Genomic DNA, 21859 nt, shown 5'->3' with positions numbered 1-21859 from the left:
TGAAAACACACACTATTCTGTATCTATAGAAAAAACAAGAACCACCTACATTTACTTTTTCTGCATCCACGGTCACCTACTGTGACCACATGTCTAGTGGGTCCAGCTGAGAAAAAATGTTATTCACTAACAAAAAGTGTTTCTGGATCAGTGATCAGGTTTCTGGAAGTCGTATGTATTAATAATAAAGCACAATTCTCTCTGCCTGTTTGAGAGCTTTGAGTCTGAAAAGCATACAGAACAGATACATTGTCCAAATTGCCTTTGGGGCAACAATGACATTGATTTCAATTTAAATCCTCTCACCTCATTGCTCGCTGTCCCTCCAAGAGCTGCTTTTTTTCCCTTTCCAAATCCCTATTCTTATCTTTCCCTGGTTAAAATAACTTCCTTGTTACTGTCTGCATTTTATAAATCTCAAGGTCCAAACGAACATTCAGCGCTTGGTTACCTCTTTGTATTAAAAGTAATTAGGGTGACATCGTGGTTGCTCATTTGGTTCTTTCTCTGGATGTTACGTTTTTATGTTGTGCTCCGTGAGGCACAAGGATAAATAGTGGAATAGGGAGGTCATGGGACAATGCAGCCCCACAGTGCTGCTAGATAAACCACTCACCCATGTTAGTCACCCAACCATTCATCCAGCCAGCTTTTGCCTTTGTTACTTCCTAACCGTGCCCACCTCATCCTGTCAGTCCCTCGTGAGGCTTTACAGCCAAAGCAAGAACATGACTCTGTGGAGTGACCAGAGAAAATATCCCAGAGGTCAGAGCGCTGTCCCCTCTCCACTCATATGACTTTAACTCAGGGAAATACAAGGACACAAATGGAGGGAGATGAGGGCAGGAGATTTATTATCTGAGGGCAATCCCTCGAGGAGAATCTCTGCTACACTGTCAGTCTGCAATGCAGAGATATGTTCCTATACCTCAAGCCGCTTCCCCGTCTTGCGTGGGCGTAACATGCTGTATGCCTCTGTCTGCTCTAAACTCATTTACCATTTTGAAACCCGCTAACCTTAAATGATTTTATGACCCCACAGAGCAGTGCTCGGGTCAACATCTCAGAGGGCTCTTGTCCGGAGAGGATCATCACCATCACCGGCTCCACAGACAGTGTCTTCAGAGCCTTTACCATGATCACATACAAACTGGAGGAGGTAATACACATTACTCATTACCATCATATAGAAGTTCAGCCATCATTTATGCTAAGAGAGCATCATAACCATTATTCAGCAAACCAAACAGACTGATTATTGAACACATATTTCTAAATGTATTTCAAGAAGAAACAGATCAATACATTGCATTGTATGTAGATCAATTGATTTGTGAAGTTGGAAAAGTCTGGGTGGAACTAAAATGCTTGTTTGTGAGAGAATGAGAAAGGCAAGAAGCCATTTGACAAAACTATAGCAAGATGCCATTTCCTGAGCTTCATCTTAATATTACCACTAATGTGCTTTTATCTTTATCGATTATACTCTAAAGTGAAGTGATGGAAAGAAAAAATGGGAAGTGTATTTCGTAGCATTTGATGTGCTTTCAGATAAGATTATTCTGCACATAAAAATTTGGAATAAGTGGATGAAGGTGCTGCTGCAGAATTATTTTACCTTCTAAAAAGATCCCGTAATGTGCGTTGCTTACATTAGTAATTTGTCAAGCCATTTTACAAGAGCTGCAACACATAAAAGCCTTTATATCTCGATTGGGAAACACATTATTTGTAGAGGGAACAGGCATCCATAGTTCAATACCCTCGATAAAAATGCAAATAATAAGAATGTTTTGTATATCTTCTCATGGTTTCCTAATAAGTAATAGATGACAGGTTCTTCATGCTATTAATTCCCACGGTGACTGTCCATCACTGCTCTAATTAACATGGTAGAGTTGTCTTCATTCTGATTAGCATCACAGCAGAAACTGGTGAGGAGACAGGTGCTCCCCGCTCAGGTCGACAGGAATCAGTAAACACATGCTTGCTGGGAGCACAGTGCAGTATTCATTAAAGATCTTTCACACTCACCTCCTTTCAACGCTGAATTCAGCTGAAACTCTTGAGTTTCCATGGCAACATGTTGGCTGACCCTCTGTGCATTGCTTCCAATGTAGCTGACTTATTGTATGCCTTACACCTTTAATTAAAAACAAAGGGAGGGGTAATGTCTCTTTTTGACCACTTTGTATTAAACGCAGCATTCCTATCTTTCTGATTACTCATAGGCTCACTTTGTACTTTTTCTCATTATTTGCACAAGTTGTGTCAGTTTATTTTATGGATGAAGTCTGACAGAGCGCGTGCACATTTTTATGCAAATTGATTGCTAATCTTAAAAGAGAATGTACTGTTAGAATGATGCAAACAACATAGTATCAGCCGTAAAGTGATCTGATGACACCACAATATTACATGTGTTTTTTATCTCAGGTGTTAAGGCACAGCATGCATGAAAGCCGCATAATCTTTCTTTATTGGAGTCCTTATCCCACCCGCAACACAATATGCTCTGGGGATTAAGTCCAGCAACTCTTTGTATGAGCAGTGCTTGTGTAACCCGATGTGCTATTTCCACCAATTTGCTATGAGTCTCTTTTTGCAAGGAAAGTACTGGAATCTTCAGTTGTTAAGATGTGGCTTGTATTTTTAGATCAAATCAAGAAAATGACTTTCAGAGTCTTGTGATTGTGCAGACGAGCTGTGTGCTCCTCTTCTAATGAGACACAACGTCAGAGAGCTTGATCCGCTTCACTAAATATAGACGCCGAGCACAGAGGCTCAAGAGCCACATCAGAGTCTCCTTTAAATCTAAAAGTTCAGCTATTGAAACATTACTCATTTTCTTGTAGTAAAATCTCCTGGGGTTGCATGTCCAAACTGTCCCTTCTTTACACCAAACTCCCCTTAAATCAATTACTTTGCAAACTTGCCCAAACAAAAAACCCTTCAAAAACAACAGCATCTTGTGAATTCTGTCACACTGAATTGTTGTAGCTTGATCCGTGATGGGCAAAGAGATGGCTTTGTGTATTTACATTTCAAAGGTTCACAGAGACACACTGTTCATTAATTAAAAGCTTAGTCTCCACCCACAACATCGCAGACACAGGATGTTTCCTACCTTGCACAAAAACACTCATCAAATAAATGAGCTCCAAATACCTTCAAATACTGGCACTGATAATAGACACCAATAGACAATAGATAATAGACACTGGTACTGAAATACACACCAGTGCTTCTTGTGCCATAGTGTTCCTCTGTAATTGTTCGTTGATATGTTATTTAACTCTATTGGACACAGCTCTGATGTTAAATGAGTCCTAGTATCGGATTTTTCTTCCTTTAGATGTTACATACCCCAGATCTATAATTACACTCTAGTGACGCTTCATCTTACGGCTATTACTTGAATTACAAAGGACAAAAGAAATGAAAATATTGGTTAAGTATATGTTATAAGTATAAAAAGACAAGCAGTACCCATGCAATTTTATCTGTATATAGATCTTGTATGAAATTGGAAGACTATAGGGGGAGGTCTGTGATGGATGTGACACACATGGCTCATTGAAACAGCTGTATTTGTGTTGTTACGGCCCAGCAGGATGACACACTCTCAGTTTGTCGTGCTGCTGTAGTGGCCTTATTCACACCTCTTCCACAAAGTCTCATCCTGCTCACATAAAAGAAACCTCAGTGCCTTCCCATTCATTTTGGGTGGAGGACATAATGGTGTACCTTCAAGTAGAACAACTCAAGCACATGAGTCAGAGCTCATTCAAAAGGTTACTGAAGAGCTGACGCTTTCCCTGTGTAGTGTTTTTGTCTTTCTTCTCTTGTTTTCCTCATTATTGATTTATTTGTCATTGTAATGCTGTGTAAGTATCTGTCTGTAATATTATGTATATGCTCAATTTATGAAAACATGAAATGATATGTTCAGTATAAAAGTATAAAAAGACATATTTCACTTATTCAATTATGTTCAAAAGGTCTTTTGGAAGAAATTCCAAGGTGAACAGATTCAGTGTATGAATGAGGTCAGGACAAGGAGGTATTGTGTTATAGCTCAGTTTTTTATATCTAAATGAAAAGCCCAGAGAATGATAAGGTCACATGATTTTTCTCCTTCCCTGGTAAATTCAACAGAGCATGTAAATGATTAAACACTCCTTTCAGAACACATTTTTGTTACTGACCAGCTTGTTGGTTTCTTTTCCCAGCATATGTTGACACATAGAGATGCAGAGGTTAATCAGATGCAGATGATGGATTCCCTTTTTGCCCCCTGAGTCTCAAACATCACCCTGTGTCAGTCTTTGTTTTGTTTGATTTCTGGCGATGCAGTAGAGACAAACTGCACCTGACTGAAGCAAAGCTGAGACATTTTTAACCTCCTAAGACCCAGCTATGGGTTTTCTGTCCACATTTGTGGACAAGAGTTTCACAACTTTATACAAAAAAAAGAAAAGAAAAGAAAAGAAAAGAAAAGAAAAGAAAAGAAAAGAAAAGAAAAGAAAAGAAAAGAAAACTGTCCACCACAAAGGACATTCCATAAAAATTGAAAAAACTGCATCTGAAAAAAACAGTAGCATCATGATGTTTCCAATACAGGCACTTATTTAATAAAAAACAAAAACAGCTTGTACTTTGCTGACATTTCCTGGGTCTCAGGAGGTCAATGCACTGCAAAAAATCTAAATCTTATCAAGTGTATTTTTCTCATTTCTAGTCAAAATATCTCATCACACTTAAAATAAGACAGAATCACCGAAAGAGTAACTTTTCAGTGAGATATAAGAACTTATTTTTAGACAATAGATCTTGAAAATCTTATTTCAAGAAATCTTACAAGCTAATTATCATGTGCTCCATTGACAGATTTTTTTGCTTGAATTAAGCAAAAGAATCTTGAATTAAGCAAAAAAAAAAAAAAAAAAAAAAATCTGCCAATGGAACAAGTGAAAATTATCTTGTAAGATTTTTTGAAATAAGATTTTTAAGATCTATTGTCTAAAAATAAGTTCTTATATCTCACTGAAAGTTACTCTTTAGGTGATTATGTCTTATTTTAAGTGTGATGAGATATGTTGACTAAAAATGAGAAAAATACACTTGGTAAGATTTAGATTTTTGCAGCGTGTTAATTGAAACAGCTTTAACCTCACTCAAATTCGCTATTTAATTTCAGAAAATCACCTTTTTCTTAGTTACCGCTGTCAAAGAACTTCTCTCACCCTCCACTATCACCTTGACCGCTCATGTCTAAACTCCTGTGGAGTTTTTAAAATTCCCATCCTCTTCTTCCTCCCTCCAGGACCTGACTGCACTAGTGGCCAACGGCACCATCAGCTCCAAACCACCCGTCACCCTGAGGCTGGTCATCCCTGCCAGTCAGTGCGGCTCTCTCATAGGGAAGGGAGGGGCCAAGATAAAGGAGATCAGAGAGGTGAGCAGCCAGAACACAAATCCACTCCATCCTTCCCTGTCCTCGCTCAGACAGGATGGACAAATGCAGAAACATGAAGAGAATAAATCAGATCCTGGAAATGACAAAAGCAGCTGCAGCTGAAGCAGAGACCTGTTTAATTTTCCATGGCTTCATTAAGTGATTTCACCCTGCTGTGTAATTGCATTAATCTATTATAGAGACTCACAATTTTATATGTTGCATAAGTATATCAAAGGTTAGATTAAAATTAGACACAACATTAATTCACAAATTAAGTAGTATTTTCCAACTGTGATCTCATGGACACTGAAATCATGACTGCAGGTTATATTCTACCCACCAAAAAAAAAAAAAAACTGACTGAATTTAACTGAGAAAGTGGGTAAGAGTCTTCCATTGGATAATTGCTTTTGCTGACATCAAGTTTTTTTCTTTAACTCTAACTGATGCAATGAGAAGCTTCTCATTTTTTAAACAATCATCAGTTTAATAGAGAGCATAAAGACTGGACTGTGTTTCAATGAACAAAGGTCATGTGGTCTGATGAGTCCAGATTGATCCTGTTCCTGAGTGGACATGTCAGGGAGAAAAAGACAGGTGGATAAAGTGATTACCCATCATGCCTAGTGCCTACAGCACAAGCTTTTGGGGGCAATGTTATGATCTAGGGTTGGTTAAGTTGATCAGGTCTAGGTTTGACGACAATGAGGTCATCCGAACCTGAATATACTAAATGTCCAGGTGTTTCCTTCATGGCACAATCATATTCCAGGATTCATCAGGCTCAAATAGTGAAAGAGTGGCTCAGGGAGCATGAGGCAGTATTTTCATATATGGATTCGACACAGAGTTCAGACCTGAGTCTTTGGGATGTGTTGGAGAAGACTTTAAACAGCGGATCGATACAAGATCTTGGTGTAAAATTTATGTAACTCTGGAAGAAAATAAATATTGGGACATTACATAAGAAAATGTATCTGGGTGCATCTATGAAACTGGGTTCATTTTGGTACCTGGCACTTTGCCAGCTTTTTTAGACCCAATAATAAAAGACAAATTAAGACATATTTCCCCTCAGGATGTACCTAATGATGACCTCAGATAAATGAAAAAAATATATACTCTTGCTCTGAGTCATCCCAAAATTAATGAATTTTTAATCAAATATTGGGGCCAAATATAGGACCAAAATTGGGACAGGAAAACCTACCTAGGTGTCAGTGCATTTGATCTGGAAAACATGGCTTGAAATGGTTTTATATACCACTATAAATAAAGACACTGTGTTAAATTTGAGGATCCTAGTGTTTTTCTAGTCCAGACATGTAGGTTTTTCATGAATCTCAGTCTCATTCCAGTTTTTGTGTGTAACCCATCATGTCCATTGGCATTACATGCAGAATCTGCCCATTTAAACACAAATGAATAGCAAGTGATTTTGCAACAGTGGTCATTTTTGTAAAACACTCTGCCTTGCATAATTAGTTCTATTCCCAAAATGTACCTGTAAGAGAATAAAAAGATATTCAATAAAATAATAGCGCATAATTTTCATGTCCTTTTGACCGTGTTACATGCAGAATTTTGTATTAAAAATAATGTAAAATAATATAAAAAAGTGTTTTATCTGATAAATAGCTTCTCTTTTATCTCAGTAAATATTTATTTTTAAAATAGACCCAAAGTGCTTACAAACCTGCTTCACAACATTAGTCAACATGTGGTCTGAATTTTTAGCCCCTCTGTCCTGTTATTGGGGACCAGTTTCATAGAAGCTCCCATCTCATAATTGAAGATAAATGCCTTTCAACAGCATTGTTCGCATTACTTTTTTGTCCAGCAGTGTACTTTATAAATGGAAGTTATAGTCTATCATCTTCATCATCTTCACCATCATCACCATTATCAGTTATTTGAGATAAAAATCTTATTTTCAGTGTTGCTCTGAAACAAAATATAAATAATACAGTTTTTACAAGCCACTCTCATACTAAAAATAAATGCAAACACACATGGAGTGGAATCATCATACCTAAGTGAAGTAGTCACCGTCCTAAACAAATGGTTTTTCACTAACATTTACCCTTTCCCTGACGTTCAGAATAGTCTTAGTCTTAAACCATGTAACATCATATTCCTTTGACTGTTGACTAAAGCTGAACTTAGATCATGATGATAACATCAACAAGAAAAGACAGTTCATAGAAACTGATGAGCACAACTTATGACTCAGCAGGGGCAACTTTCGAAGGAAAAATCTCCTTTCTATTTCAGTCTATTAAGGCCCATCTGAAACACTGGGATTAAGCCCATCAGATCTGCTGCCAGAGACATCTGACACTGTAACCTTAGCTGTGTGCTGCTTTGCAAATCGGCCTCTCTCAATTTAGCCATCACCTTAACTGGCAGTGGCATCCACTAAACTTTCTGTGGTTAGACAGATTTCCTTGGTCATTCATGTCCCAAATTAGTAGTTGGTTATTTGTTTGTTTTGTTTTGTTTTGTTGCCACAGGACACATGCTTACTGTCAGAAACATTGTGGTTGTGTGTGTTTGATAGTGGCCTCAAACACTGATATTAGCATCACTGTGCACCAGACCAGCACTGCTTTCCTGCAGACATCACTTATAGTACATCTTCAAGTCATAAACTGCTTTCTATTCTATTCTATTCTATTCTTAAGGAACTTGAAACTAAACATACTAAAGTAGTGTTGGCTTGTTCGAACAAAACTTACATAAGTATAAGGTGAGCAAAGTCAGTGGGGATCCACAGGCTCCTTCAGTCATGGCAGCAAAATCACGATTTATCTTATCTTCAGAATCAACTAATCTTTTTTTTTTAAAACCCCTATCATTTCCAGAGCACCGGAGCTCAGATACAGGTGGCCGGGGATTTACTGCCCAACTCTACTGAGCGAGGGGTGACGATATCTGGGAATCAGGACTCGGTAATCCAGTGTGTCAAGCTCATCTGCACAGTAATCCTAGAGGTAGGAAGCGTACCATTCCTCTCCTCATACCTACACCATGCTGACATTTTGAGATCCGCAGCAGCTCCTTGAACGAAATATTTTCTGTTAACATGAATGTTTTAATTTCATTGGCATACAGTTATTGTTCCCCCTACAGCAGTAAAGTTAATTCATTTTTAGCAAGTTCTAGTTGTGTGTACTTCTGCTGTTTTTATGCAGTGAAAGTCTCCATCTGTACTAGAGATACTGAAGAATCAAAAAACTGTTCCTGTCTAGCCCACAGTGCAAGGCATTTAACATACACAATATAAATAGGCAAGCAATAATTTCGTACAAATCTAACATTATAAAAACATATGTGTATTTTATTGACTCTATGTACAAGGGGGAGACAAGGGGTATTGTTTTTGGTTTAGTTTGTTTGTTAACAACAGCAGCAAAACTATTGGTTGAGTTCATATGAAATTGGGTTTATAGATTGCCAGTGACCCGGAACAGATGTGATTACATTTTTGGAACAGTAGGTCAAAGTTAAACTTTTTTATGAATTCTTAAAACCTTTTTTTTTTTTTTCCATTTACTTATAATTGGCGAAATTTCAAATGTCTGTAGCAGCAAAACTATTGATTGAATTCATACCAAATTGGGTTTATAGACTGATAGTGACCCAGAATAGATGTCATTACATTTTGGGAAAAGTAGGTCAAAGTTTCAATTTTTAATGAATTTTTTTAGAACTGTTTTTCTCCCATTTACTTATAATGGGTGAAATTTCAAATCATTATAAAAACATAAAGTTTAACTCAATTTACTTTAAACATTGCAGAGATATAGATATTAATTTTAGACATCCCTCTGCAAAAATATTTAAGTGTAAATAGCAGAGTATTTAAGAGTAAATAGCTGGTGATGTAGCAGGTATTGAGTCTGAGTTTGGGTTTGGGATGGGAGCGGGTTTTAAAGTCCAGAGTCCTTGGAGGCCAAGATTGTCTAGAGCCTCAGGTAGATTCACAACTCTACAAATGTTGAGTGCTAGAGGTGTCAATCAGCACCAGTGTGATATTATTATATGCTGCCCTCAGGATACGCTGACAATCATGTATGATCATGATGTCTGTTCAGGTGAAGAAGTGAAAATGGGAATCATGCATTTCGTTGTATTGTGGTGTCACTGTGCAGAGCTGAGATAAAAGACTGTGTGTGTTTGTGTTTCAAACCAACTGTGACGTCAGTGTCCACATGTGCAGCGTTCCTGTTGGGGACTCTTATTCTCCTTTTTCTAGAACTGTTCTGATTAGAGTTGAAAAGTGGCCAGTAAAACACACAGTTTCTTCCCTGTTTGGATTTACGAGCTCTAATCTGCCAAGTAAGACATGTGTAGAGTCAAAGGTGCACCTCTCAGGTCACCACAGACTATTGTTGGAAAGCCCGGTAAGCTGCTACCAGAAAACAAACTGGCCTGCAGCAAAATCTGTCCACCTTTAGACAACAGCTCTCTTGAGAAAATTGAGGAAGAGATGAGAGAAAAACAACCCTAAGCACAGTTTCTCCCTGTGTGTTCATGGAAGTGCACAAGTCCTTTTTGTTTTAGGATTGCAGCTGGACCTGACTGACTAATTGCTAGTTTGATCCAGTTTTCTAGGGCTTTCTTCAAAGGCTTGGAAGTTTCATTAGGATTCTGTACCAACGGCTTCTTGCTTTTGGCTCCAAGATTTAAATTATGCAAAGTTATACAAAGAATTTGCAGTGACTGCGCCCACGGAGAAGATGCTCCACATTTTAAGCCTTAAAACAGTGGCGCCACACTGCAGCTACTTGATAAGATATACATTGTCATGTTCATTGCACTTACACCTTTTGTTTTTGGTAGTGAAGGAATTTTATCTTAAAATGCATCCTAATCACTGTTCGTCTGATTTATCCAGAGGGCAAACAGCTATAGCGCCTGCAACCAAGAAAGCTCAACACTTACATCAACAAAGAGCGCTCACTATGTTGTTTTATTTATTCAATGGATGATTAGTAGATCATTAATTATTATTGCAAGTGTTTTTTTTAGTTGCTTCGGTGCATTTCTCAGATCAGAATTGAAATAATCAAAGCTATTAGTTCAACCTCCACATCACCTAGGTATTTGTGCACATCATAAAAGTAATTTCTCATTATTTCAAACAGTGAATGCTTTCATCATCCACTAATTGCCTTTGTATAACTGTTTTTTTTTTTTTGTATTATTTGAATTGCTTTTTTTCCACATTATCAGTTGTAAGGCTTTTGCGCAGTACCATATGTCTGAAGTCAAATGAATGTAGCATATGAAGACATCATTAGGGATAATTTCTGCTGCAATGTAGGTAAAAATAGCCTGACACTGTACAGTAATTTGCATGTACAACTCTTTCAAATGGGACTTTCTTGTGTCCTACTGTAAATGTGCAGTTTAATTTTTTTTGTGACTTTGTGCAGTGCAGTGGTGTAAAGTCTTGCAGTACAAACTGTACAGTCCAGTATAAACTTTGAATCGTATCCAGTGTCTTCCAATCGATGCCCCACACACAGTGTTGTGTAACTTTTTATTTTTGAAATTGCTATGCAACACAGAAAAAAAGTGTTGCCTTGTGCATTTTCAGTCAGTGTTACCAAAAGCCTTGAGAGTTTTAATAAACAGTGTCATAAGGATTTGTCATTCTGATGGTGCTAATAGTTTCAGTGGTATAAATATTTGCTTTTGACTCATAAACATACACAATACAATTTCAGCAAATTACAGTCTTTAGCACCTAGTTCAACTGCATTTGCTCGATTAGTATGGACCAAGGACTGAGCCTTCGCTGCAGCCGCCCCCACCCTATGGAACTCACTCCCACAAAACATCAGGACTCAATACAAAACTTCAAATCCCTACTCAAAACTCACCTGTTCAAACTTGCATTTTCTTGAGCCCCTGTGTTCTCTTTGTTCTTTTTGTTTTGTTTGTTTGTGAAGCGTCTTTGAGTGTCCAAAAAAGTGCTATATAAGTGTGATGTATTATCATTACTATTATTATTATTGTTATTAGTAGTAGTAGTAGTAATAGTATGTAGTAGTTACTCAAAATGGCTGTGACTTATGACTAAATTTTTTTTTCTAACATGTTTCTTGTCCTGTTTTTGACTTGATAGTCTCCTCCAAAGGGTGCCACCATCCCATATCGACCGAGCCCCTCACCAGCTGCCCTCCTCATCGCAGGGAACCAGGTATGAGAGTGACAGACAGCAATATGTTTTGATACATTTTGTAACCTATTGATGAGACTGACACAGCAGTTCTCAAACTGTGGTGTGTTTTTGTCTCTTTCAAACAACAGAAGATTGGTTTCACAGTTTATTCAGACGCCAACAAAAGTTCTGGACAAATAAAGTTTTCTCTGTGTTATTCATTTTATGTGGGACGTGAGTTTCTGTATCGAGGACTGACCTGGTATAATCATGAACTGCAACATCTGTGGTTGCAACGAAGGTGACCTGGACTCTGGATGCACTTATGGTCCAGGTCACCTTTGTTGCATGTCTTTTCCCATATCTCCGCCCTTGTTTCCTGTGTTGACCTGTCAAAAACATTAAAAGTCTGAAAACTGGATGAACATTTGTGCTGACACCCCCTCAGTCCTAACTTTTATAGTTGCTAAGTTGCATTTGTGAGTCCAAATGGTTACTAGAGAAGGTTGGAGGTGTTGCCAATGACTAAATCTTTCACTGGCTCATCTTGGCTCTCCTTTGTAGTGAAACCAGACTCGAGTAGCTCCTTGGAGGCTATTGGGTGGTTAGCCAGTGTGAGGGTGGGGCTGAGTGGGTGTGTATCGATGCAGCTGTATAGGAAAGGACAGATATCCACCCCCCCCTCTGGAGCAGGTCACAAGATTAGCAAGTGAGACTGGAGACCTGCCGTCTCCTCTGGCCACAGCAGCAGCCAGATATTCTGCATAGCTGTCAGCAGTTCTGACACTGTTTGTGCTGCATCAGACTCAGGTCAATTTATGGAATGGCGTTGTGTGTTTTTGATATTCCTCATAATAAGCTATCAAATTAAAGCCAGTGCGAGATGCAGGTCACTGGGAGATGGCTCTAATAAAGGCTGCACAGTGATAAGGGATGTTCGGGTAATTTGTCAGTAGAGAAAATGAAGTGGAATGGGAAAGGGTCTGCAGATGAGTCATAGCTCATAAGCCTGTTAGGTGTGTAAAAGTGTCAGAAAATGCAGCCTTGAGAGCCCATCGCAGACTAAATTTGATCTTCAGCAAATCCCAGGAGAAACAGGAAATTGGAGAGTTTTTATTCATTACTGGAGTCAAATTTATCATTGAAGTGTTTCAGCAGGCATGAGTAGTTCTGCTCATATTAATCATTACTCCCAATGCCAAAATCATAACTATCTGACTATAAATGCAATTACATTTTTGTAACTAGCAACACATTTTTTGTGTTTATAGATGTTTGAGGCATCTGAATATGCCCCCCACCCTCTGTACTCAGTCACCCAGGGAGGAATGGACCTCCAGCAGGTAAGTGTCATCTTATCCCACTTGTGAAGTCACTGAAGAATCTCTGAATGTCACTTAATACAAACAAAAGTCTAAAAATTAGCTTGTATTTTTAATGTCTTGGGTGAGATTCAGTCCTGGGGTGGGGATCTGAGTGGCGAGTGAGTGCAGTGGTTGTGTGGTATGTCCAAATTTACACAGTCCATCATCTGGCATGAGGCATTAAAAACAACAGCTGAATGTAAGCTGCAGCTATTGTTCTAGCCTGTCATAAGAGCTATAACCCCTCCTGAAACATGATGCCATTATACACCATCACAGCTCTACCGTCTCTTTTTTTGTCCTGCCTAGCTCTGCACCAGAAACATTTCGGGTTTAGGATTATTCCTCCCATGACAGCAATAGCAGATACTGTTGTAATATCAGATACAGATACAGCAGCCCCTGACAAATCACCCCAGATTACCCTAATTGTGGGTAATGTAATATAAAAAAAATCATGATTGAGCTCAATCATGCTGTAAATGGAAAGATTTTTTGTAACTAATTTGTGATGTTTATGGGCTTTGTTACATAAACACAGCTCTAATGTACTGATGTACTGAAAGGGGCGTCTTCCCCTCCACTTTATGACTATATAGGATGCACTGGTAATAGTAGCCAGACTGCTGGCGTCAGTTGGAATTGAGTTAAGCTAAGTGCTGTCTGGTCTGACCATAACAAGGAAGGGCTGCATGCGCACCACCCTTACTAATTACAGGAGAAGGAGGTGCTGAACAAATGAGATAGATAGATAGATAGATAGATAGATAGATAGATAGATAGATAGATAGATAGATAGATAGATAGATAGATAGATAGATAGATAGATAGATAGATAGATAGATAGATAGATAGATAGATAGATAGATAGATAGATTTGGTGTCGACAGCAGCAAAAAAAAAAAAAAAAACACTGACCCATCCCAACAGACAACCAACATTAGAGACACAAGCTAAGAAGTGATATTTTAACACCAGGGTCTTCATTTTCTGTACAAATCCACCAGGGATGTGCAGTATATTGAACATGCTCAATATGATGACAGGACTAAGGGCTGTTATCAATTAAACTGAAATGATGTTATTTGACAAGCTTCAGCCAATGGTAAACAATGTGTAAATAATAAAATGCTATTTCTGGTAGTTTCATGCAACTATTTTTATAATAGTGTATGTATATATGGTGACACTAGAAACACTACACTACAAAAATCTAAATCTTACCAAGTGTATTTCTCTTATTTCTAGTTAAAATATCTCATTGCACTTAAAATAAAACATAATCACCTAAAGAGTAACTTTTCAGTGAGATATAAGAACTTCGTTTTAGACGATAGATCTTGAAAATCTTATTTCAAGAAATCTTACCAAGATAATTTTCACTTGTTCCATTGGCAGATTTTTTTTTTTTTTTTTTTGCTTAATTCAAGATTTTTTTTTTTTGCCTAATTCAAGATTTTTTTTTTTTTTTTTTGCTTAATTCAAGCAACAAAAAAAAATCTGGCCATTGAACAAGTGAAAATCATCTTGGTAAAATTTCTTGAAATAAGATTTTCATGATCTATTGTCTAAAAAAAAGTTCTTATATCTCACAAATTACTCTTTGGGTGATTATGTCTTATTTTAAGTGTGATGAGGTGTTTTAACTAGAAATGAAAGAAATGCATTCGGTAAGATTTTGATTTTTGCAGTGTATTCTCTGTGCTTACTGTGCTTCTGGACTGAAATCCAAATGCACATTTCACTCATTCTGAAAAACAGGCATGTATTGACAGTGAAGCACTTCCATTAAGCAGCTGTAGATTTATAGGCAGCATGTGCTGTTTTATTGCAGTAATTTACCTAATGCAGGATTCTTTGTTGCAGGCCTACACTTTGCAAAACCAATATGGCATTCCACAGTCCGAGGTATGACCATTCTTGAAATTGTAATGACTACATATGGTATGAGTACTTGTTACGGTTAAGTGCATGAAGTTTTAACCCTGTGTTTTGCAGCTGGCCAAGCTGCATCAGCTGTCAATGCAGCAAGGCCTGAGTCCAATAGCCCAGCCCACTTCAACTATCATACCTGGTATGTATGGCAGTCTAATAAATAGTAGTAATAATAGTATGTAAATGTTTGCTCTGGATTACATTACAGCTGTTGTGACAGTCAAGCAAACAGAAACGGCAAACAAATGGTGTCCAACAGCAAATTTGTCCTGAGGCAAATACAGTGATTGTCTTTCTTGTCAGGAGTTAGATGAGAAGATCAATCTTATGTCTGTCCATTAAATATTGTTCTACAGTCAGCAGTCAGACAGCTTAGCTTTGCATAAAGACTAATAAGACTAAAACAGCTAGGCAGCAAACCAGCAAAGACTCCAGAAAGTCACTACTTCAGGCAAAGAAATCTTGTGTAACCTCCAGTTAAACTCCAAAACTGTCACTTTTTGTGCAGATTAAACAACCAAGATGTAAAATTCTAACTTTGGAGGGGCTAGCTGTTTGCCTCTTATTCTAAGCCATTGTAGGTAATTGTCTCCCTGATGTAGCTTCATATTTAATGGACAGATATAACAGTCCCATCAACAGTATAATTTTACTCTCGGCAAAAAAAGGCAATTTGTATTCTTCAGCAAAATGTTTAATTCATTTTAGTGCTTTATTCTAAATCAAAATCTTGCAGAGTTCTGTGTTTGCATTAGTTCTCCATCTGTAACATGTCACGGATTTTCAACCAGCCTTAAGATATGAGAGGTAAAAGCTTGATGTCATTAGCTGTACTGATTATGTGCTTTTGTCAGTGAGAGGGAGGAGAAGCGGCTTCATAGCGCTCTCATATCTCCGAGTCAGAGAGAAAAACTATTATGTGAACGACTCGGGGAACTGGGAGGAAGAAAAGAATGTGTGCTGTGTTAAACATCGGCCCATTAAAATGGAAATTAACTGCTTTACTATATCTAGCAGTTCTCTGCTGAAGGGTTTTTCAGCGGAGGTGGTGGTTTGTGCTGCTCCACTGCCGAAAAAGAGATAAATGATTATTAAAATATTTGATATGTCAATTTCATTCAGCTGATGGTTGTGTTTTCTCTCGTCAGGGATGGACTCAAACTCTCAGACATCTCAGGAGCTGCTTATACCCAATGATGTAAGGAGAAGAAATATGAAAGCTTGGATTTCTTGTTTTTTTACTCTGTTTAAATTTCCCATCTGAATACAACAAAAACAACAGGAAGTGAGGACTGATCCCCCATGTGCTCAGCTGGGGAGCAGGTGACATCAGATCAATGAGAGATGAGAGACGTGTTGGCAACTTACTAATTATCTTCATTATTTTAACCTCACTCAAACCCAAGGTTGAAAGGATTTTGAGCTGATATAGATCCTTTCGTATTATTGTCTGGGCTGCAATTGCAGTGTCTTAGAGTGACTCCCATGAGTGCTCAGTAAATCCTCTCATGTTCCCTGACCTACTTAGACGCTGTCTGCTGTCAAAACAGCCAATAAGAAAACAGAAAAAGATCCTTTCCTCCTCACTTAGCCTCCACAAGGATCGGATGAAATGTGTCTCCAATCTTAGAGTATAAATCTTAATGTTTAGATTCAGCATAAAATCCAACCAAACACTTTTTCCTTGCAAATATCTAGTCTTAAAATTGAGTTTGGTGCACCTTAAATTCTACTGAGCTAAAAAAAAAAATCAATTTGAGCTATTTAGAATTAGTAAACAAATTTTATGGGAAGGGAAAAAGTTTCACCTAGAACACAGGTGTCAAACGTGCGGCCTGGGGGCCAAATCCGGCCCGCCAAAGGTTCCATTCCGGCCCGCAGGATGAAAGTGCAAAAATTAACCTGAACAGTCAAGGTTGTCAAAATCATTTTGGTTCCACATACAGATCAATGTGATCTCCAGTAAAAATAACACAATAACCCATAAATAATGACAACTACAAATTTTCTTTGTGAAAAATTATGTGGAAAAAATTTAAGTGAAAAAAATAAGATTATGCTGTGAAAATATTTACATTTACAAAACTATTTTTTCACAATAAAATGCAAATAAATACTTAAACATTAACAAAGATGAACAACACGAAATGTGCTATTTTAACAATATTCTGCCTGTTACTAAATGTTTTGTGTTAATAATAAGAGATGTATAGAAATTATATAGAAATTGTTCAAATTTTAGTTCCAAACTCCAAAATTTTAACAATATTCTGCCTGTTACCAAATGTTTATGCAACACTGTGTGTAATGTACATGTATGAATAATAAGTTGAGGCATAATATTGTTAAAATTGCATTAATTTTTCAAATGAAATTTCTGTTTTTTCAGGTTATTCACATCTTTTTTTGGAAATTGTAAATATTTTCATAATTTAATTGGGTTTTTTTTGTACTAAAACAAAATGAAAAACTTGGATTTGTCATTATTTATAGGTTATTAAGTCATTATTTTACTGGTCTGGCCCGCTTGAAATCAAATTGGGCTAAATATGGCCCCTGAACCAAAATGAGTTTGACACCCCTGATCTACTGTAATCATACACTACTATAATTTTTATTCCTATTTATACACATCAGTAATCACCTTCGCCCAGGTTCAGTGATCACATCCTGAGTCCCCGTTAAACTTTATGTGTCAAGAATAAATCCCATTGTCACAATTATTTAATGAGAAGAGGCAAAAATATTTTATTCTAACTTTACGGGCAACAGTGTAGAACCAAGTTCATTCACACAAAATGACATGTAATTCAAAAGTGCGTTCAAATTATAGTAAAACAAGATGACTCCAAATTAGCCAAAATAAAATAAAATACAAAGTAAATAAATAATTGCCAAGAAATTTAGATGATAATATGTGTTAGAAGTGGGGGGAAAAAAAATACTGAAATTTTGGTCATAGTTGTAAATATTTCTCTCATTGTCTTAGCTTTGGAAAAAACAACATTTTTTAGACAATACAATTCATTTTCACTCTGCTGCCTTACAGTAATGAGAACTGCATTGTATATGATCCAGCCCCAACCCTTCAGCAACATTTCTGAAATGCCTGAAGGTTTTTTCGTCCAAGTAAAACCCCCACATGGCGAGTGGTACAATGCATCAGAGGAATGAGGGAGCCCAGAACTATACGTGACAGGGACAGCTGTAAGCTCCAGCCATTGTTCCAGAAGAGAGCACTTATAGCCATGACTGAGCCTCAGCCCTCGGTCCCCCCTCAGGCCGACCACACTGTGACTATACAACCTCTGTGTGCTCACATACTGAGTGCTGAAGGAGAGTGGGGCTCACACACAGATGCATTCAGAAACTGCTTACACCCAGTCAGCAGTATACCGTACCTCTGCACAAGGAAGATTTAGCCGGAAGAAAAATGGCTGCACCCTCACCATCCCATCCTTCTTCCTGTGTCCTTTCAAATGATTGCCTCAGCAGGAACCAACAATATATAGGCCACTTATAGCTGAAGAGCAGGAGGACTGCACAGCATTACTGTTATTTGGAGAGAAAAAAATTATCACTACAGCAAGCATACCTACTGTGTCTCCTACGTCTTTTCTTCAGCTCTGCAATAACAAACATGTACAGAGTTTTTAAGTGTGGTTCAAACAGGAATGCTGTTGTCTGAGGTCATACGCACCAAAATGGGTGTGCTGTTGACAGCTGGTATCTATTGACAGCTGGTGTAAAAGGCCACAGTCCAGCAGAGATTCCTGGTCTCAGTGAGGGCCAGACGTTATCTCTGATCTGAGGTCTGTAGTGGCTATTGTCTCTAGAGTTACTCTTGAGGCTGCCTCTGCTCTGTGACTCCCCCCCCGAATAAAACTGCAGCGCCAATAATAGCCGTGCAGAGCAGCCAGGTCGCTGTGTGACAAATCAGACATTGTGGAACAGGCTGCTTACTTCTCAGGAAAGGAATCCGAAATGCAGGGACACTGTGTTTGTGTGTGTGTTTGTGTGTGTGTGTGTGTGTGTGTGTGTGTGTGTGTTGAGTAGTTCTACCTTTGCGTCAGCCGCTGCTAAGCTGCCAGCTCACACACATACTCCAACCACTTCATCACTGCCTGTCCCACTCACTATATATCTGGCAACATAACCCCGTCGCTGAGCCCTGACACCCTGCTCTTGAGCTGATACGCAGCCTCCAGCTCCGGGTCTGTTAAATATCTATTGTCGCTAAGAGGCAAGGGTCCAGGTCGCGTAATGAAAACAAAGCAAAAGTGATAATGTATTATGGAATGCAATAAAACTCGTGTCAGTGTCTAATCTACTCACAGCAAAAAGAATGCTCATGCCGGTGGGACAGTATATTATATATTTGAGTTATTTTCCCATTATGATTTCCATTAGTGCGGAGATGCATCTAGCTGGCCTGTGTTTGGGAAGTGATTTGTTTGGGAAGTCATCACCACTCTGAGAAATCAATAACCTTTTAGCCACTCAGATTAATGAGAGGCAAATGTGCCTTCTCTCGTCTCTTTTACCGGTGCACACACAGTAGCAATTAAGGGAGGCTCAAGGAAAAAAAAGTGCTTTTGACATACATGATGGATGACCAATCCACGGAAGACAAACAATGTAATTGCAATATTTGAAGTGGTCTGCATTAAGTCGGTTCAACAGCTCGGTACTCTCTTTTGTTCTCTGGATCTGTTTTTGCCCTTTTCATCAGAATCACTTTCATCAGCATAAACAGATGCAACAATGAAAAAAGCTGCATACATTCAAATGATTTATTGAACCGTGTTCTTGTAAACCCTCTTCAGTATATCCACTATCCTTCCTTCAAGTGATCAGCCTGTCTCATGTGTTGTTCTTTTACAGCTGATCGGCTCGATCATCGGCCGTCAGGGTACTAAGATCAATGAGATAAGGCAGGTGTCAGGAGCTCAGATCAAGATCGGCAGCCAACTGGACGGAACAACTGACCGTCATGTCACAATCACAGGAACACCAGTCAGTATCAACTTGGCCCAGTACCTCATTACCTCCTGGTAAGGGCCACCGGCATGTACAGCCATCTAATGAATAGCCACAAGAGCTGCCTGAGGGGAAATGCATTGCTTTAAAAGGGGTTAAAGGTTATCCTAGAGAGTGATAAGTGATAATGAGGTGTGTCCTTGTGCTGCTAGTAATTGGCCACATGGGAATGAATAACGCTAGATTGTATTGTAACACATAAGAAGAACCAGATAGCAAAATCACTATGGCTTAAATCTGGCCCAAAACTGGCATGCCATTTTGGCAAAATTCTGGGCGGATGAATGGGCCCTAAATGGCCCAAAATAGGCAAGCCAAAATCAAACCAGAAGGAAGCCAAAATTCACCCAAAACTAATTGCAGACTTCCAAAATATAGCCATAACTGTCCCAGAAAAGCCCTAAATCCCCATAATCCAGCCAAAAAGTAGCCAAAACTGACCCAAAGAGAGGCCAAAAGGAGGCCAAAATTCACCCAAAATTTGTGTTGATCATGCTTTTAAAATGAAGTGGGGTTTTCTTCTGAGTAGAAATTCTTGCTCTTTGCGCAGTGTTTTAGCTTTACAGAAATATACCAAAACACAACCAAAACACATCCATATATGGAATAAGATGTTGCCGCTCTTTAGTCAATCTTCTGGCTTGCCATAAACATGCCATACCATCCCTATTCTTCACAGGTGTCAAACATGCGGCCCGGGGGCCAAATCCGGCCCACCAAAGGGTCCAATCTGGCCCTTAGGAGGAATTTGTGCAATACAAAAATTACACTGAAGATATTAACAATTGAGGATTGTCAAAATCATTTTAATTCAGATTCCACATACAGACCAATTAGATCTCAAGTGGGTCAGAACTAGTAAATTACTATCATATTAAACCTATAAATAATGAAAACAGCCAATTTTATCTTTTGGTGTGAAAAAAAAAAAAGTAAACCTGAAATGTCTTAAGATAAGTAAATGCAATTTTACCAATATTATACCTGTTACTAAATGTTTCGTGCATTTGTAATTGTAATGTAAGTTGTAATGCACATGTGTAAATGATAAACTGATAAACTGTGGCAGAATATTGTTAAAATTGCATTTGTTTTTCTTAAGATGTTTCCAGTTGTTCGTGTTATTTAGATTTTTGTAGATGTTAAAAAAAAAAAAAAAATCTTGAATTAAGCAAAAAAAAAAATCTTGAATTAAGAAAAAAAAAATCTTGAATTAAAAAAAAAAAAATCTTGAATTAAGCAAAAATAATATCTTGAACTAAGCAAAAACAAATGTTGAACTAAGCAAAAAAAATTCTTGAATTAAGCAAAAAAAAAAAAATCTTGAATTAAGCCAAAAAAAAAAAAATCTTGAATTAAGCAAAAAAAAAAATCTTGAATTAAGAAAAAAAAAATCTTGAATTAAAAAAAAAAAAATCTTGAATTAAGCAAAAATAATATCTTGAACTAAGCAAAAACAAATGTTGAACTAAGCAAAAAAAAATCTTGAATTAAGCCAAAAAAAAAAAAATCTTGAATTAAAAAAAAAAAAATCTTGAATTAAGCAAAAATAATATCTTGAACTAAGCAAAAACAAATGTTGAACTAAGCAAAAAAAATTCTTGAATTAAGCAAAAAAAAAAAAAAAATCTTGAATTAAGCCAAAAAAAAAAAAATCTTGAATTAAGCAAAATAAAAAATCTTGAATTAAGCAAAAAAAAAAAAAAAAATCTTGAATTAAGCAAAAAAAAATCTTGCATTAAGCAAAAAAAATCTTGAATTAAGCAAACATAATATCATGAACTAACCAAAAAATGTTGCACTAAGCAAAAAAAAATGTTGAATTAAACAAACAAAAAAAATCTTGAATTAAGCAAAAAAAAAAAAAAAAATCTTGAATTAAGCAAA

The 21859-nt window shown here is 37.5% G+C and overlaps 1 protein-coding gene across 2 annotated transcripts in view; it reads left to right on the top strand.

Annotated features, from left to right (window-relative positions):
- pcbp4 (poly(rC) binding protein 4) overlaps positions 1-21859 on the top strand; it is a 38341-nt gene that overhangs the window by 14785 nt on the left and 1697 nt on the right. For both annotated transcript variants that reach the window (XM_030138135.1, XM_030138134.1), the window contains exons 5-13: positions 1043-1159; positions 5327-5458; positions 8326-8454; positions 11598-11672; positions 12905-12976; positions 14864-14905; positions 14996-15071; positions 16081-16130; positions 19817-19986. In XM_030138135.1, the coding sequence (XP_029993995.1) occupies positions 1043-1159; positions 5327-5458; positions 8326-8454; positions 11598-11672; positions 12905-12976; positions 14864-14905; positions 14996-15071; positions 16081-16130; positions 19817-19986 (863 nt within the window). The remainder of the gene's footprint in view (positions 1-1042; positions 1160-5326; positions 5459-8325; positions 8455-11597; positions 11673-12904; positions 12977-14863; positions 14906-14995; positions 15072-16080; positions 16131-19816; positions 19987-21859) is intronic.

Source organism: Sphaeramia orbicularis, chromosome 7 (assembly GCF_902148855.1).
Source record: "Sphaeramia orbicularis chromosome 7, fSphaOr1.1, whole genome shotgun sequence".
NCBI lineage: Eukaryota > Metazoa > Chordata > Actinopteri > Kurtiformes > Apogonidae > Sphaeramia > Sphaeramia orbicularis.
The sequence above is the reverse complement of the archived record's forward strand: the minus strand, read 5'-3'. Positions and strand labels throughout refer to the sequence as shown.